Genomic DNA, 18715 nt, shown 5'->3' with positions numbered 1-18715 from the left:
TATATCCTAATAATGTGATGTTAATAGTAATAAAATATATGCTACTGAATAATGTTTAGGCAATATTTTAAATTCACCCACCACTAGCTATCGATACAAATAAATACTTTTAAAATGTGCGTTTTGTGAGTTCTTCAGAGATTATCACATCACATCTTTTCACTTGTGCACATGGGCTCTAGTGCCTTGAAAATAATTTTCTTTGAAATAGCATATATCTGCAAAAACCTATTTTTATCATGCAAATATTTGAAACTTTCAAATGTCAAATGTTATTTTTTATTTTTTTCTCAGCCTTTCTTTTTCTTATCCTAAGTTGCTATCCGTCTGTTAAGCAAATATTGGCCAAGGCGTCACAGAGATCTTATTTACCCTACTCGTTCACGTGGAAAATCAAATGGTTAACCGGTACAACAGCGCGTTTAGTGAAAATGTTTGTTTCCACCTTGCTGTGTGTGGTTTTCTTTAATGTCTCACTGCTGTTTTTTTTACGATCATTTTCTCCATTCTTCCTAAATGAGAGCTGTTGCGCATTTAACTAGGCCTATATGCTACTTGTGAGATCCTGTGCATCATCTAAACAAAGAAAACATTCGAATTGTAGCCTACAGGTGAAGCGACCTATTTACTTCATATGACGCGTCCACAGATGTTACTGTCCATAGTGCGCAAATGCGCAACAGTTCCGTGTGTCTCTCAGGAAATGAATGGGTTGTGTTGGTGCTTTAGGACGTATGGAGCAGGTATGGAGCGCACGAGCATTATTCAGCCCTTTGTTTGACGTAACCACAATTAAGGGCCACAGAAACCGTGCAACGCTGCAGGGTTCTCCAGGTGATCGCTGGAAACCGCACGGCTTATCATGCGGTCAATAAAAGAAGACGCTGCGCAGCGGCCGGGCCAGGTGCCTCCGTTCCCTGTTCCACGACGCCCCGCTCTCAAGAACCCGACCAGGCGTGAAGGAAAATCTGTTCAGCCGGCCTCTCAGCATCCTCTCCCCCCCTCTCTATCTATCTCTCTCTCTCTCACACACACACACACACACACACACACACACACACACACACACACATACATTTCTCTTCTATACAACAATAACAAGTTTTTAAGTGCTGTTGTAAATTACAATAACGAGTTTGAAATGCGCACTCAATGTTCGTTAATGAATATTTCATATTTTGTTTTGATCATTTAGCAGACGCTTTTATTTATATATAGATATATATATATAATGAAAAATATGTTATAATAACAATCTATGTATACACAAATTTTGTCAGTATAAATGGATAGGGTGAAAATGTTTATAAAACCACATTTTCGACTTAGAAATGCTATCTTTATATAGAGTCTTTTTTACCGTTTCTAAAAATTGATTTAATGACTCCGAAAAGTGATCATCACGTAAGAAGTATTAAAATACGATTTTTGCACTTATAATTATTTCGAGAAAGTTTTTAAGACCTATTATGAGGTATTTTTTGTATATCAATAATATCGTACATTTTCGAATCAGTAATTTTCATGTAACCTGCAAAACGCGCCTGTATTTAAATAAATATTAGCAAGTCTTAAAATCAGGGATTTAATTTTTTTATGATTAGCCTTTAAAGAATTAAAGAACTGAAAAGGCAGAAGGGATGTGCATTTTTCTTACTTTTCAATGCCTTCTGTTCTGCTAGATTTGTAATAAGTTCTTTTACTCTATCCATGCAGAAGAAGCGCATGAGCATGTCATGGATCTTTTGTTTACTTCTGCTTATGCTCACACACACACACACACACACAGTAAAATATGTTCAGCACTGACCAGGCATTCCAGACAACATTATTTTGGGTTATGCATTGTCATCGTGTTTGAATGTTCAAAGCTAAGTTTCTTTTCTCTTGGGTTAAAAAAAGTGCACGAGCAATTATGCAATGAAAATATTTCTAATTTTCCCTTCTTCTCATCAAGGCTATATAGCCTGTAAGTCTACTTAAAGAGATTAAGATGTAATTATATGAGTATATGATAGGCTATATATATAGGAGGTCTCCTCAGATCTTTACCTTCAGGTCCTTGTCGTCCCAGTTTTCTCTCTGATGACTTTATGATGTGCATTATGTGTATTTCGGGTTTTCAGCAATATGTGTGAATCTCTCCCCCTCTTTAATTTAAGCAGTCCACCCCCCGGCCCTGGACAGAGACATTAGCTGAATTCCCTCAGGCTGATCGCAATCAATTTGTCCGGCGCGGACAGCAAAGCCCTGGATGTTAGAAACTCACTTTAGCTCAATGTGACAAGCCTGAGTATACGACCCACAATCTGAAAGCACAGCCAGAATAAAGATTCACTGCAAGCTTCAGTTGTACAGTATAGGCCTACGCCCAAAGATCATAACTATATTTCGAACATGGAAACTCTGCAATGAGGAACAATGAACATGCAATAGTTGTTTTTAATAAACAGGTTTATTGTACAGTCGCCCCAGAAAGTATATTCACGTTTACAAATCTATGTAGGCGTAATTATAGGGTGAATTCAGCGTGATTGGGACAGTTTTTGCCATTTAAAATGGCTAGGAAAAAAGGACCCAATCACCCCGAATTCACCCTATAAAAATATCATCTGCAACAAATGATCCAATTGTTGTTGTTTTTTTTCCCTGATAGGCTAAGTGAAATAAGTTATTAGGTGTCCTAATATGTATACAGGTGTATCAGAAAACGTTTTATCCTAATTTAAGTATAGTCGCAGGATGAAATGATTGACACCTGCCAGCGACTCTGCGCCAGTGATTGATCGCGATGCGCAGTTGCTGGCAGCAGTAACACGGTAAATGGAGAGGGGTTGAGACTCAGTGTCCGTGGCAAACTGTGAGCTGACAGGGCGAAATGGGAGCTAACGAGGCTGTCAGATGCTCTGACAGCACAAATAAAAGCTCGTCACTCCCCACGATTTAATAACATTTAGTGGGAACGTATTGCTCAGTTCAAAATAGGCAACGCACCAAATTAATTATGAGAGATGAATTCCCGCGTTAAGGCCTGAGGTTAAATAATACACAGCAAAATATCTAATACAATATTATGTTTCATCTATCCATCCATCCAAATATTATTGGCAATTCTTAAAATCGTGGATTATAGCATAGCCTTTAAAGAATTAAAGAAATGAAAAGGCAGAAGGAATGTGCACTTTTATTTTATTTTCAATGCCTTCTGTTCTGCTTGATTTGTAATAAGTAATAATCTATCTATCTATCTATCTATCTATCTATCTATCTATCTATCTATCTATCTATCTATCTATCTATCTATCTATCTATCTATCTATCTATCTATCTATCTATCTATCTATCTATCTATCTATCCATCCATCATCCATGTCTACTCTATCTATCCATCCATCCATCTGTGTCTACTTTATCTATCCATCCATCCATCCATCCATCCATCCATCCATCCATCCATCCATCCATCCATGTCTAGTCTATCTATCTATCCATCCATCCATCTGTGTCTACTTTATCTATCTATCTATCTATCTATCTATCTATCTATCTATCTATCTATCTATCTATCTATCTATCTATCTATCTATCTATCTATCTATCTATCTATCTATCTATCTATCTATCTATCTATCTATCTATCTATCTATCTATCTATCTATCTATCTATCTATCTATCTATCTATCCATCCATCATCCATGTCTACTCTATCTATCCATCCATCCATCTGTGTCTACTTTATCTATCTATCCATCCATCCATCCATCCATCCATCCATCCATCCATCCATCCATGTCTAGTCTATCTATCTATCCATCCATCCATCTGTGTCTACTTTATCTATCTATCTATCTATCTATCTATCTATCTATCTATCTATCTATCTATCTATCTATCTATCTATCTATCTATCTATCTATCTATCTATCTATCTATCTATCTATCTATCTATCTATCTATCTATCTATCTATCTATCTATCTATCTATCTATCTATCTATCTATCTATCTATCTATCTATCTATCTATCTATCTATCTATCTGTCTTTCCATCCATCCATCCATATCTATATATCCAGCATCTATCACTCTATCCAACTGTCTCTCTGTCTCTGTCCGTCCATCCATCTCTATATATCAATTTATCAGTCTATCCAACTGTCTTTCTGTCCATTCATCCATCCCTGCATCCATGATTGTATAGTTACTAGTTACTAAAGAACATTATAGAGTATGTATTTTATTTGTTTCCAGTTATTGTTGATCATTTAAAACCTGGCCAAGTTAAATTCTTGTTCTTGCGTCATTTCTGTGGTCCTGCTTGTCCAGGTGTGACTTCCCTCATTGCGTCTATAGTAACGGGAAACTTGGTTTCTGTGACAATTAGCCCATCAAAGTAATTCATAAATGACATCTATTTTTAACCCCCAGCCCGTATTTAAAGCTGATATTGCTTTTACGCTGAGTGGTGTTTAACAAACGATGTTACCATGCCAGATTGGAGTTAAACAAAAGAGCACTTAACTGTGCAGTGTTGACCTACGAGATATGTTTGTGGCTAATCAAGTATTTGTGGGGGGGGGGGGGGGGGGGGGGCAGTAAGGCAGGTTTGTGTGTGTGTGTGTGTGTGTGTGTGTGCGTGCGTGTTTGTGTGTGTGTGAATGGCTTATCTATACTAGCCATACTTTTGGGGTCACAATGGCCAAAATGTCTACAGTTAGTTAAGTTTAGTTTTTCACCTCTAAAATGCAAAGAGATGTATTTTAAGGTTTATGTCTCATTATTAAAACAGTAGGAGTGATAAGTTCCCATTGAGATACCTAGTTAAACGTGTGTGTTTGTTTACTGCTGTGTTCATATGTTTTTAGCACACATATCCCCCCCATCTCTGTTTATGTTTGTGGCCTAATGCTCTGTAGTCTTACGTGACACAAAACTGAGACGTGAATGGCGAAGTCGAGATGTAAAGTGCTTTATGAGGGACTCCCAATAATAAACTATTAATGAAACGTGGCAGAGTAAAGACCTCACAAGAGCGTGCACATTTATAATGTGCCACGTGCCCAAACAGGGTCATTAAGGCATGCGACACAGCATACTCTTGCTCGGGGCGAAAGCATGGGCAGAACTAAGGAGCACCTAGCGTGAGGAACTCAACGCAAATCCAAGTGATAGGTTTAAATGGATCCTGTGTAGCTAACCCTTTCCGTGTTCGACAACTCACACTAAATCAGGCAATAACAACAGCAAACCATCTGGAAAATAGACTCGGGAGAGACCCCACTCATCCCATCTTACATCTGCCTGACGCATTCTCTCATGCAGTGTGTATTTTTAAGATAATCGAACTGATTGCTGGGTGCGAATTCCATCCTTGAATAGGCCTACGAGTGATGCAAAGGGGAAAAATAGGTCTCTTTTTCCTTTTGTACATGTTTTTCATTTTAATGGAAATGCAAAGCATCAGTGAATCATGATGCAGAATATGTACATTCTGAAATGCTTTTCTACTGTTTTAAATTAGATGTGAATGGTGTTGCTTTGGCCTCAATTTGCAGACCGGGGCAGATCCAGACCTGTCATATCCGTTCGGTAAAGTGTCTCATTCTGAGAATCTCATTTCAGTGAAAGTGTGTACTGCTTCTATTGCACTCAATGGGTCTGGATATCAACATTTGTAATATCACATGCATTTTCTGATGTTTATTATGTAAAATATACATAATATACTTATATATATATTTATATATATACTTATATATATATATTCCCTTAATCCTTAGGGTTTAATATGGAGTTGGCCCACCCCTTTGCAGCTATAACAGCTTCAACTCTTCATCTCGCAGTCTCTGCTCTAATTCATCCCAAAGGTGTTCTATTGAGTTCAGGTCAGGACTCTGCGCAGGCCAGTGAAGTTCCTCCACACCAGACTCACTCATCCATGTCTTTATGGACCTTGCTTTGTGCACTGGTGCGCAGTCATGTTGGGACAGGAAGGGGTCATCCCCAGACTGTTCCCACAAAGTTGGGAGCATGAAATTGTCCAAAATATATTGGTATGCTGAAGCATTAAGAGTTCCTTTCACTGGAAGGGGCCAAGCCCGACCCCTGAAAAACAACCACACCATAATCCCTCCTCCACCAAACTTTACACTTGGCACAATGAAGTCAGGCAAGTACCGTTCTCCTGGCAACCGCCAAACCCAGACTCGTCCATGGGATTGCCAAGAAGAGCAGCGTGATTGGTCACTCCAGAGAACACGTCTCCACTGCTCTTGAGTCCAGTGGTGGCGTGCTGAAGTGAAGTGTGTGAAGGCTAGAGGTCGACCAATAGTGGATTTTACCGATACCGATAACTAGGTTGGACCGCACTTGCCGATAACCGATTAATCGACCGATAGTTTTTTTTTTAATGGATACTGGATATTTTTTTTAAAACAAAACATAAGTGCTGAACTTTATTACAAGAAATAAAAGAACGGTACTGATCCATGAAAATGTGCTAAATTAAAAACATATGAATATTAAAATGAGAATTTCTAACAGAAAAAAAAATCTGAATTTTTTAACATTCCAATAACATTAATATATTACTGGTCAAAGTTTTTCCTTTAGCTATAATCTAGAAACATGCATGTACATTTCCTAGGTAACACTATATAAGTCCCTATGCAACAAGGATGTATTAGCTTACATGAACTATATAAGCATTATGCAATATATATTTTTACTGCATGTATTAATATGAGCACTACAATTATACCTTGATCATACATGTTAGTTCATAGTGCATTAACCAAGGTTAACAGGTAACATAATAACAATGAACAATACTTCCAAAGCATTTATTAACCTTAGTTAATGTTACAAATGAAATCTTATTGTAAAGTGTTACCATTTCATGTAAATCCAAACAGTCTGCTTTTTAGAGGGTGATTAACGTTATCTGATAAAAAAACGAGTGCGCTTCTGCTTTCTTTCGGCAGGATGACGATACAGTTTGCTTTCTCACGTCACTAACCGCTCTCGTGCTATATAAATGCCAACAGACCCTTCTCAGAGCTCTTGTAAAAAAAATAGGTGTGGATTTTTGGCGTTAGCCGATTGTTCCACCAATCAGCTATCGGTGTCAATTAATCGGCAAAACCGATGAATCGGTCGACCTCTAGTGAAGGCCACACGAAGTTTGGAGGTCTAAAGCTATTGACTTTGCACACTGTGGGCCTCAGCGTGCGATGACCCCGCTCTGTGATTTTACGTGGGCTACCGCTTCATGGCTGAGTTGCTGTTGTTCCCAACTGCTTCCACTTTGTTATAATACCACTAACAGTTTACTGTGGAATATTTAGTTGTGAGGAAATTTCACGAATGGACTTATTGCACAGGTGGTAACCTATCACGGTACCACGCTTGAATTCACTGAGTTCCTGAGAGCGACCCATTCTTTCACAAATGTTTATAGAAGCGTCTGCATGTCTAGGTGCTTGATTTTATACACCTGTGGCCATGGAAGTGATTGGAACACCTGAATTCGATGATTTGGAGGGGTGTCCCAATACTTTTGCCAATATAGTGTGTGTGTGTGTGTGTGTGTGTGTGTGTGTGTGTGTGTGTGTGTGTGTGTGTGTGTGTGTGTGTGTGTGTGTGTGTGTGTGTATATATATATGGGAGTAACACATTGCAAAAATAACTCAAGTTTTGTAATCAGATTACTTTTTCAAGTAACTGTAACACAAGTTACTTTGTTTTCCCATTTATTGACTGACAGCTCTCCAGTCCCCATGTTCAGAGAAATCATATGTAAGTGCAGACGTGTTGTGCATGTGCGCTGTGTGAACATGATGGTTATTGTAGTTCTAGACTAAGTGTAAGCAGGCATTTACTCATCTCACTTGTACAAAAACAGATTCAGTATTCCTCAAAATGAATAAAAACAGTTAAGGGCAAACCTGCAATAATTAAATATGTTAAATTACACAAATATACTTTATGTATTTAATCTCACTTTATTAACCAATGTCTTTGCTGCCGACTTTCGACGACCCAATTCAATCATAATAAGCAAAAATGACTTTAGATAAACATCACATTTTTGTGTCATTTTTTTATTTTTATTGCTGAAGTAAGAGTGTTGAACATTCTTCTCCCGCGTCGTATTCTTCTGCAATCCAGAATGGCAGCGCAGCTGAAAGGTTTGTTTGAGCTGCGCCCTCTACTGTACTGGTGTGAATTATTCATTTCACTTTTGGTGTGAACGGGCCTTTACATTTTCCAAAAATACAACTTTTGTTTTTTGTTATTAAAAAACAAATAAGCAAGTCCAGTCTAGGTGAGTAAAAGTAACACAAAAAGTAACTCAATGCATTACATTCCAATTGCAAGTAATGCAATTAGATACTTTTTAGGGGGTAATACAATTTTGTAACACATTCATTTTAAAAGTAACTTTCTCCATCACTGTGTGTAGGCTATATTATATTAAATATTAAATGAATAAATACAATACTGTTCAAGATTAGTTTTTTTTAAAGAAATTGATACTTTGATCCAGCAAGGATGCATTACATTGATCAAAATTGACCAACCGATCTCACAGCAATTCGTATGCATTTTACAAGGTGGCTAATTTTTACGACCTCACTCACAAAACCGTCATCGGGAAGGACCACCCTAAACCCCGCCCCTAAACCTACCCATCACTGGGGTCTAGACAAATCGTACGAATGTGTACGTATTGACCATCTCGTAAAATACGTATAAATTCTTGTGAGATTCCGTTGAAATTGACAGGAAATACATTTTTAATGCTACAACAGATTTCTATTTCAAATAAATGCTGTATTTTTTTTACTTTTTATTTAGAATAGAATTATAGAATAAGTATCACAGTTTCCAAATAAATATTAAGCAGAACAACTGTTTTCAACATTGACATTAATAATAAATGTTTTATAGAATGTTACCTTAATAGAATGATTTCTGAAGGATCATGTGACACTGGAGTAATGATGCTGAAAATTCAGCTTTGCATCACATGAATAAATTACATTTTAAAATATATTCAAAGAGAAAACTGATATTTTAAATATTAACAATATTTCAAATAAATATATGAGTATTAAGACTTTTGACATAGTAAAGAATGTTACATTTTTAGACGCTTGTATATTGTTTTACAATTTGGTCTTTTTTTAGACAGTAATTATTCCCACTCATTTTCAAAGACCTATATTGTTTTGGAAGATGAGTTGAAAGTATGTTCACCAACCTGACCCTCTTACTCTGTTTAATCTAACCTTATACAGCCTACTGAAACTCACTAGGACAACAGTACAATGCAGGCAATGAAGTCCTTCTTGACCTGTCACTGTACCATCTGGTCTTTGCATGAATCACCGTTGTAATTAAAGGCCGCAGAGCATAAAGGCCAGTAATAGAGAATTACTCTCTGAACCCCAAGCAGATGTACCGGGCTCCGTCCGCAGATAGAGAGATGGGGGGGTTTAGGGGGTATAAATAAAGTTTGCAGTGGATTAATCCCCCAGTCTTGAGAACCTGAGCACATTTGTCATAACCAAGTGGGAGGCTGGGTTCACGGTGTCTGTCATGACTGCCCTAATAGTTCTCTGACATCTATTGATTCGGGGACAGCTGTAAGGCTCTGTCGCAGAAGCCAGCGGCAGTCACAATACATTAGCTTGATGGCATAACTCAGCCTCCAACAGGTCCATATACTGACCCAAATAATCCTACTTCTGCTTCTTAATGTCTCAACTAAAAAGAGAGGTAAAATGTCAAGTGCACTTTTTGATTTTGTAGACTTCTATAGTATACAGCCCTAAGAATATTTCTCCATAACATACATTTTGGTTTTTAATTAGACTAAATTAAATTGAAATCAATGCTGTAATGCACAAAATGGTGGCATCAAGTATATCAGAAGAATATTCCATACGCCATTTGAAATGCAGTTACTTTTCTGTGTTATGGCTCGAATGGTGCAATGTTTTAACATTTGATCATTTAAATTTTACTCCTCATTCATGAATTCCACCTCTTGTCCCACAGGTCATTAAGATGATAAGATATAACATTAATACAACATTGGTCTTCTATATATGTGACCCTTTAAGGTTTGACAGGACACTGTATTAAGCTATACATGTTAGGGTTTTGCAGTGATAACAGAGGAACCATTTTGGTCTGAATCTTTCAGTGATCAGTTCTTAGTAAAGAACCTTTTGTGGAAGGGAATGGCTAATGAAGAGTGAACTTGTGGTCCGATTGAATATCTCTTGTTAGATTTTTTTGTCCTGCTTCAGTGGTGTTGTTGGATGATTAATCTCTCAGGACTCTTAGGGTGACTAAAGCACGACGTGGGTGTAAAGTTGCCCTGGAGCAGTTAGCTGACTGACTGACTGACTTCTTCTTTTTTTTTTTTTTTTTAGCTTAGTGAGGCTTCATTAGGCTGCATGTGAAGAGGAGTAAAAATGCTTTCAGTTTCATGCATTTCTGTATGCATTACATATTGATTGTTAAAGTAATAAACACTGTAATAGATTTATATTACAGTTAAAATAAAAACACGAGGAATGGCATGCAATTCAAATTTAAGATGATTGAGCAAAGTAAGCCTATTAAGCATTACATGTGGGAAAAGATTATGCAGCAAATATTTGAAATGTAATATACATAACTCTCATAAAACATCCAAACCAGAGTCTCTTGAGTTTTGTGCAGTGTGCAGTGAAGTGAGGAATCTGAGCCTTTGGGTCTTGTTGATGCTGTGTTAGTGCGCCCTCTGGTGGTTTCTAATTTAAAAACGAATTTAATATTTTGTGGTTCAGCTGATGTGAAAATGGACGGCAGATATAACAAGGGCTCAAAACATGTGCACTGGGGATTTAGTAGGTATTGGGTTTTATCAGCATTTCTTTTTGACCTTCATACCATGATGTAATGATGATCCAATTTGTACCACTATGGACATAAAAATGCCTATACCAAACGATTTCTAGCATATACTATAATCTTCACAGAAACATGTGCAGGTGGATCTCATATTTCTATAATGCCAGCTGAGTGTATCCATCATAGCTACATGTTTTCTAAATAATGTACAATGTCAGTGTAATAAGACAAACTTTGCATACACTTGACCAGGTCAAAGGTCACTTACAGTAGATTCTGTTTATGATATTGTTACTTGGTAATTGAGGAATGAAATTATGCTTTAGTTATTGATAGATTTACAAACAATTGTAGTATGAATACTGGCAGCTGATGGTGCTTATTTTTGTAGTTCAGCAATAATGTATAGGCCTATTGCATGGGATTTTAAATATTTCAGGAAAGTGAATAAAGAAGATATCATTCACCCCACAAGTATAAAGGTCATTACATTACATTACAAAATATCCATGAAGACAGCACAAACATGCAAGGATAGATAGATAGATAGATAGATAGATAGATAGATAGATAGATAGATAGATAGATAGATAGATAGATAGATAGATAGATAGATAGATAGATAGATAGATAGATAGATAGATAGATAGATAGATAGATAGATAGATAGATAGATAGATAGATAGATAGATAGATAGATAGATAGATAGATAGATAGATGATTAAAGAAAAGAATAGGTTGATTTCCAGAAGCAGAAGGAAATGTCAGCGCCACTGGAGAGCTTTATCTTCATTTTCTCCTCCAGTGACCGCATTACCAGACGCGCGTGCAGTTATGCGCAGGCGCGAGCTCATCGTGCGCGTTACACTCTAATTGCTCGAGCTCGAACTGGTGCTGATTCTTTATTACTCAGTCCACTCAATCCTTTATTACTTTATTCAGATCCGCATACTTTTTTACCTTTTCTTTTCGGACAGTCATCTGTATTACTCTTCCAAGTCCACTCAGTCTTCGTCTTCTAGCCTACTGTGATATCTGAAATTAATAAATTAGTTCATAAGTAATAGCCTACATTACATAATAATATTAATTAATAATAAGGACAATGAACATCTAAAGTGAAACTTTAGATTTAATAAGCGATTAAACAATCTGAAGTCTATCCTTAAAGGGATAGTTCACCCAAAAAATGAAAATTCTGTCATCATTTAGGCTAACCTAAAAAAAAATCAGGTCTACAATTGAAAATTCTCTAGTGAGCGATCAATTTTCATTTGGCCAAATTAAATTTCCTGAATTTTAATTGAATTAAATTGCATCAATTCACAGAAATTCAATTTGGCCAACTGAAACATTTAGATGTGATCGCTCACTAGAAAATGTTCAATTGGAGACCTGATTTTTTTTTACAGTGTACTCAAATTGTTCCAAACCTGTATAAATGTCTTTCATCTGCTGAACACAAAGGAAGATATTTGGAAGAATGTTTGCCAAACAGATCTCAGCAGCCATTGACTACCATAGTAAGACTGAATTCTGAGTTTTAAATACATTCTAAGGGGGAAAAGGTTTAGATGCACAGAGATATCAAGAATCAGCATATTAATCTCAACAATGGTGACATACTTAATACTGCAATGCATGCTGGGAGCCATGAGTTTTTTTCTATGTAGGGTTGGAGCTAAACTCTGTAGGACATCAGCTCTCTAGGACCACTACCCCTGACTAAAGAGGTACAAAAATGTACCCTTAAGGGTACCACCCCAGTGACAGCCACTTTGTATTCTTTTTTTTTTTTTTTGGAGAGTGTGGTGTGGCACAATAACACTCCTGCCACCAGCTTCGCTCCATTCCCAGGGCTCTCGGCACCGTCCAGCAAAAATGTATGTACTGTATACCATACAAATATGTAGATCTATATTATTTTTTGTGTAGGCTACTACTTTTCCCAGTAAGCTTTTACCTAACGTTAAAATTTATGTCAAAATTGTGTGTGGTTTCTACATTTTGCAGACATGCAGAATTCCCCATAAAACAGTGACAGATTTTACTAAGAGAATGTTAAGTTTAAAAAAAATGTGCCTAAGCGATTGAAAACTGTAAAGTGTATAAATTAAAAATCGCTTAAGCAGCACAGCGAAAAATCTTTCACAATTATCAAAGGATTTCTTAAGGATTATGTAACACAAGATTTTATGAATGGCTGCTGAAAAGGGGGCTTTACCTTCACAGTCCTACACTAGCTTGTATTTGGACCATGACCTCTAAAATCATGCTGGCATAACAGCCATGAATACATTTGAATGTTTCTGTGCTCTTCTGTCACTTGCGACCCTGAACTGACCTGCAAATGACTCCTTGTGTCTGTTTTCCTTTTATATCTTTATAAAGGTATATGACTGCTGTGCTGTGGTTGAGCAGCCTTTTCCAATATGCACACACCACAGCTGTACCTGTTCTCACAGTTATGCCAGGCTGTGCCAGCCCCGTCTGTTCTGTGCCCACACCGAAGCCTCATCCATCTGTTTCCCAGCCTGTCTCTATGTCTCTTTCATTCTGTCTTTCCCTGTGGTCCTGCATGGCCATACACACACAGTTGATTCTCTATTAGCGTTCGCATACATAGTGGGAGTACATAGTGAAGTTTATATGAGCCGAAATGTTTTGTGTATGTATTCAGACACATATCTGACTAAAAAGGTCCGACGACCTCTCATGCAGTGAGTTGGAACGCTGTGTTTGGAGCCGTCAGGTGCATGAGCCAGTCAAGTTTGTCATTCCTTTCTCTTGATGAGAGCAGGAAAAGGGCTGGCCAATGAAAGCATCTGTCCATGTTCTTCCACAGCTGCAGACACCAGAAGATCAACCCCACTGGACAAGCTTCATCCGGGGATAATCGAGACCAGCAGCGTCCTCTTGGAAGTAAGACAGCGGAGGAAGAGAGCGCGTGACGAGGTTTGAGGAGGAACACGCTCTTTGCTCACAGAAAGGTGCAAAATTCAGAATGGAAGAACTGGATTTGTTTCAATTCATGGGTGTGAATTTGAACTGAATTGGCCACACGTGACACGACACTGGAAGTTGATATGGAATGACAGGAATAAGAATTATCTGAATGGACCCTTTTCACATTTCCAGGAAACTACAAAACTAATATTTAAAAAAAAAAAGTAATTTCCAATAGCAAAAGAAAAAATAATCCCTAATAAAATTTCTATGACTTTCCAAAAGAAGAAAACAATATTGAGAGATAGACAAAAAAGAAGTTTATTCAAGTGTGCTATTAATAAACTTCTGTTCGTATTCTTCTTTTATACTTGCAGTCTACTTTTATGTACTTCTCAGAAAATTACACTTAAGAACCTATACGTGACTTATACTGACAGAATTTGGCCTATACTTATACTCAATCTATTGATTAAGATATACTTAAAAATATAATTAAGTATTCTATACTTGGCATGTATAGTTGTTTTTAATATTTTGATTGAATAGCCTACTTTCTTCACAAACTTACATGATGTGACATCCAATAAAATAGATTTGTTTTAAAATTTTGATTTATAAATGAAACAGATATATTCCTCATTTTGAGTATGTGAATTTTTGTGTAGTCCACTGGTAGTGTACATATAGCAGGGAGAACAAGTATTTGATACACTGCCGATTTTTGCCCACTTACAAAGGATGTAGAAGTTTGTCATTTTTATCATAGGTACACTTCAATTGAGAGATGGAATCTAAAACAAAAATCCAGAAAATCCCATTGTATGATTTTTAAATAATTAATTTGCATTTTATTGCATGACATAAGTATTTGATCACCTACCAACCAGTAAGAATTCCGGCTCTCACAGACCAGTTTTTCTTTAAAGGGTAACTAAACCCTAAACCAACTTTTTTTAGTTAATGATCTGTAATACTGGGGCTTTATTAATGCTGTTCATTGATTCGAGTAAATGTTTTGACATTTGAGTATAAAGTGTTTTAATTCTATAAAATATGGTGTAAAACCGCCAAAGTGCTGCCCTCTTAAGGTTGAACGGTGGCTACTGCAGTTGAATTTTCCTATTGGACGTTGTGGTACATCGTGACGTACGATGGTACCTCCAACGGCTCACTATCCGCGCCCCTAGCACGAGCTCACCACGCCCTCAGAAATGTTTCCCCCAATCACATGATGAGAACGGCTTCACTCCAGTATGAACTGTCATGTTACATGAAGTAAACATTATGAATGAAACTCACTTGACACATGTTTTAACATTGTATTGAAGAAAATACGGTTAAATAATGAAGTTGTCAGTACACGTCAGGCTTTTCTTGCGATTTTATTGCCGCCCGTCATGTGTACAGATAATTTTCATACATGAGACGCGCTTTCAAACCCTGACACGCAAGTGGTTGCCGCGGACGCAGATAGATTAGGTCAGTTCTCTTGCGCGGCTGCTTCACTAGCATCGTCTGCATCGGGAGTTAACGCAGTTTGAGCTGCGGCTCGCATTGATAAGGCTCCGGGTTTGTGTCTGTTACAGACAATCCACCCTCCTCCACTTCAGGTGAAGGTAGGAGAAATGACCGCTCTGTTGCAAAGCTGGCGTCACTCCAGTCATTCTCCATCTTTGCGACTCGCGAGTCTGACAGCTGTCAATCAACCCGTCCCTGCGGGTCTCAGGTGCACGCCCTCCGCTCAGCCCCGCCCTCGGTTCGTCCCCTCTGTGTCCGCCGGGCTCTGCCCACTTTTCCAGCATTTTTTGAAAATTGCCAGTGGGTGGAGTTAAGCTCTGAGCAGGGGTTTAGTTACCCTTTAAGAAGCCCTCCTGTTCTCCACTCATTACCTGTATTAACTGCACCTGTTTGAACTCATTACCTGTATAAAAGACAGCTGTCCACACACTCAATCAAACAGACTCCAACCTCTCCACAATGGCCAAGACCAGAGAGCTGTGTAAGGACATCAGGGATAAAATTGTAGACCTGCACAAGGCTGGGATGGGCTACAGGACAATAAGCAAGCAGCTTGGTGAGAAGGCAACAAATGTTGGCGCAATTATTAGAAAGTGGAAGAAGTTCAAGATGACGGTCAATCTCCCTCGTTCTGGGGCACCATGCACGATCTCACCTCGTGGGGCATCAATGATCATGAGGAAGATGAGGGATCAGCCCAGAACTACACGACAGGACCTGGTCAATGACCTGAAGAGAGCTGGGACCCTCAAAGATAACCATTAGTAACACACTACGTCTTCATGGATTAAAATCCTGCAGCGCACGCAAGGTCCCCCTGCTCAAGCCAGCGCATGTCCAGGCCCGTCTGAAGTTTGCCAATGACCATCTGGATGATCCAGAGGAGGAATGGGAGAAGGTCATGTGGTCTGATGAGACAAAAATAGAGCTTTTTGGTCTAAACTCCACTCGCCGTGTTTGGAGGAAGAAGAAGGAAGAGTACAACCCCAAGAACACCATCCCAACCAAGTATGGAAGTGGAAACATCATTCTTTGGGGATGCTTTTCTGCAAAGAGGACAGGGCGACTGCACCGTAAAACACTAAAAAATGGGCTAATTTGGTCCCAAGTAGTATTGAAATGGTACACTTATAACTATAGTACATTGATACTTAAAAATATACTTGAACTTTACTCATGTATACTTAATAAAATTAACTTTGTTGGTCAGAATTGTTTTGCCTCACAATATGAGGTAAACTCGGCCCTGCTGTGTTGAATCAGCGGCTCGGAGCGCCAAAGTCACAGGATTTCAGCAGTTTGACGGTTTGACACGCGATCCGAATCATGATTCGACTCGCTGATTCATAACGCTCCGAAGCTTCATGAAGCAGTGTTTTGGAATCGGTTATCACTATATAAGTCGTTATTTCGGGGGTTGTTGGCGCACCAAAAATATTCTCGATATACCACTGTACTCACATGAACTGATTTAAATATTTTTTTAGTTCATTAATGGATCTTGAGAGAGGAAATGTCATTGCTCCCTATGGAGGCCTCACTGAGCCTTCAGATTTCAACACAAATATCTTAATTTGTGTTCCCGAAGATGAACAAAGGTCTTACGGGTGTGGAACGGCATGAGGGTGAGTAATAAATTACAATATTTTCATTTTTGGGTGAACTAACCCTTTAAGGATTCCTTTAGCCCCATTGTACCCTATACAATATTTGTGCACCAGCCAGCTTATTGAGGTCAGAAATGATTTGATGATTGTGTGACACTCTGGTCGCCTCTGGTCCTGGCTGAAACGTTAGATAACTGGCCAAGGGATTGCAGTAGCTAAAAGACAGATTACCCATCTGCCCCCTTTGCTGACTTTGACCTTTGCAGTAGCAGAACTACAGGCTCTGCAGACCCTTATTAACACGCACTAATCAGCTATTAATCATCTGACATTCCTGGAACATTCCGGGGCCAGGGGGGTGTGGTGAGGGCCGACGAGAGAGAGAGAGAGAGAGAGAGAGAGAGAGAGAGAGAGAGAGAGAGACATGGACGCAAAAGGGTCTCAAATGTTTTAGGAGAAAGTCTTCATTAAGGGGAGAGCGAGGCACAACCTAACGCTTTTTGACTTTCTCAGTTTGTGTAAATCCACTTGGGGTTCAGTGTATTTCTTTTTTCCCACATTAATGTCACACATGTCTAGTACAATTATGTGTTTTTGTTTCATTTATACAGTGTATACGGTTTTCTTGATTTACCCTGAAAAATGGAAGTGAATGTGACAACATGCCCCATAGGTGGGGTACATTGTAACATGTGAGGGGCACAATGTAACATGAGCATATGACAGCTTAAATCATCTTATATTGGGGAAAGGGTGGTTGTTACTTTTTTAAACACTGTGTTATGTCAACAATTTGTGCACAGGCAAGCTTAAGTTTTCATCATCATAGTAAAAATCTAGTTTGATTTTTGTCACAGATTTGAATGAGACCATATTTCTTTCTGCAGGACCGTAAAGCATTTGAGTCCTTGTGAGGCGCTCCAGTTGGCTGACTATGGAGAGATGTGTCTGTGTTTCAGTCCAAGCTAGATGGTTATAATCATCACATCACTCACTCCACACAAAAGCACATCTTGCTTGCTTTTGTTTCCTCTCAATCATGTTTGCATCTTATGTGACTTCCAGATTTCAGATCACAGGAAGCATTCGGTGTCACCCCCTGATTATCTCGTCCTTGTCCAACCTTCTCTTCTGAGATCGTTTTGATAGATACTGGATAACAGATATTATTGCTTTAAATGCTTGGATGGTGGAGGAGATTATGAGTGTGTGTGATATTTGAACCTAACAAACACACGGAGGAAGTTATTTACTTCAACATTCCAACAGCTTTCGACCAAAACATTTCCATGACTTTTCTGTGACTTTTTCCACTCATTTGTAACTACCACACAAATATTTTTAAAACTATATATACACTGATCCGGCATAACATTATGACCACCTTCCTAATATTGTGTTGGTCCCACTTTTGCTGCCAAAACAGCCCTGACCTGTCGAGGCATGGACACCACTAGACCCCTGAAGGTGTGCTGTGATATCTGGCACCAAGATGTTAGCAGCAGATCCTTTGCGAGGTGGGGCCTCCTTGGATCGGACTTGTTTGCTCAGCACATCCCACAGATGCTCAATTGGATTAAGATCTGGGGAATTTGGAGGCCAAGTCAACACCTCAAACCCGTTGTTGGGCTCCTCAAACCATTCCTGAACCATTTTTGCTTTGTGGCAAGAGCGCATTATCCTGCTGAAAGAGGCCACAGCCATCAGGGAATACCGTTTCCATGAAAGGGTG

General features: G+C 38.5%; 1 protein-coding gene across 1 annotated transcript in view; it reads left to right on the top strand.

Moving 5' to 3' along the window:
* Nucleotides 1-13843, top strand: part of elp4 (elongator acetyltransferase complex subunit 4) — a gene marked incomplete at its 5' end in the record, with an annotated part of 131341 nt that extends 117498 nt beyond the window's left edge. The window contains one exon of the mRNA XM_079802401.1: nucleotides 13755-13843. Coding sequence (XP_079658527.1) covers nucleotides 13755-13805 — 51 coding nt within the window. The 3' untranslated portion in view covers nucleotides 13806-13843. The remainder of the gene's footprint in view (nucleotides 1-13754) is intronic.
* Between the last annotated feature and the right edge of the window lie 4872 nt (nucleotides 13844-18715).

This window comes from Gobio gobio (assembly GCF_949357685.1).
Source record: "Gobio gobio genome assembly, chromosome: 2".
Taxonomy (NCBI): domain Eukaryota; kingdom Metazoa; phylum Chordata; class Actinopteri; order Cypriniformes; family Gobionidae; genus Gobio; species Gobio gobio.
Note: the sequence above shows the minus strand (reverse complement) of the source record. Positions and strands in the feature narration are given on the sequence as shown.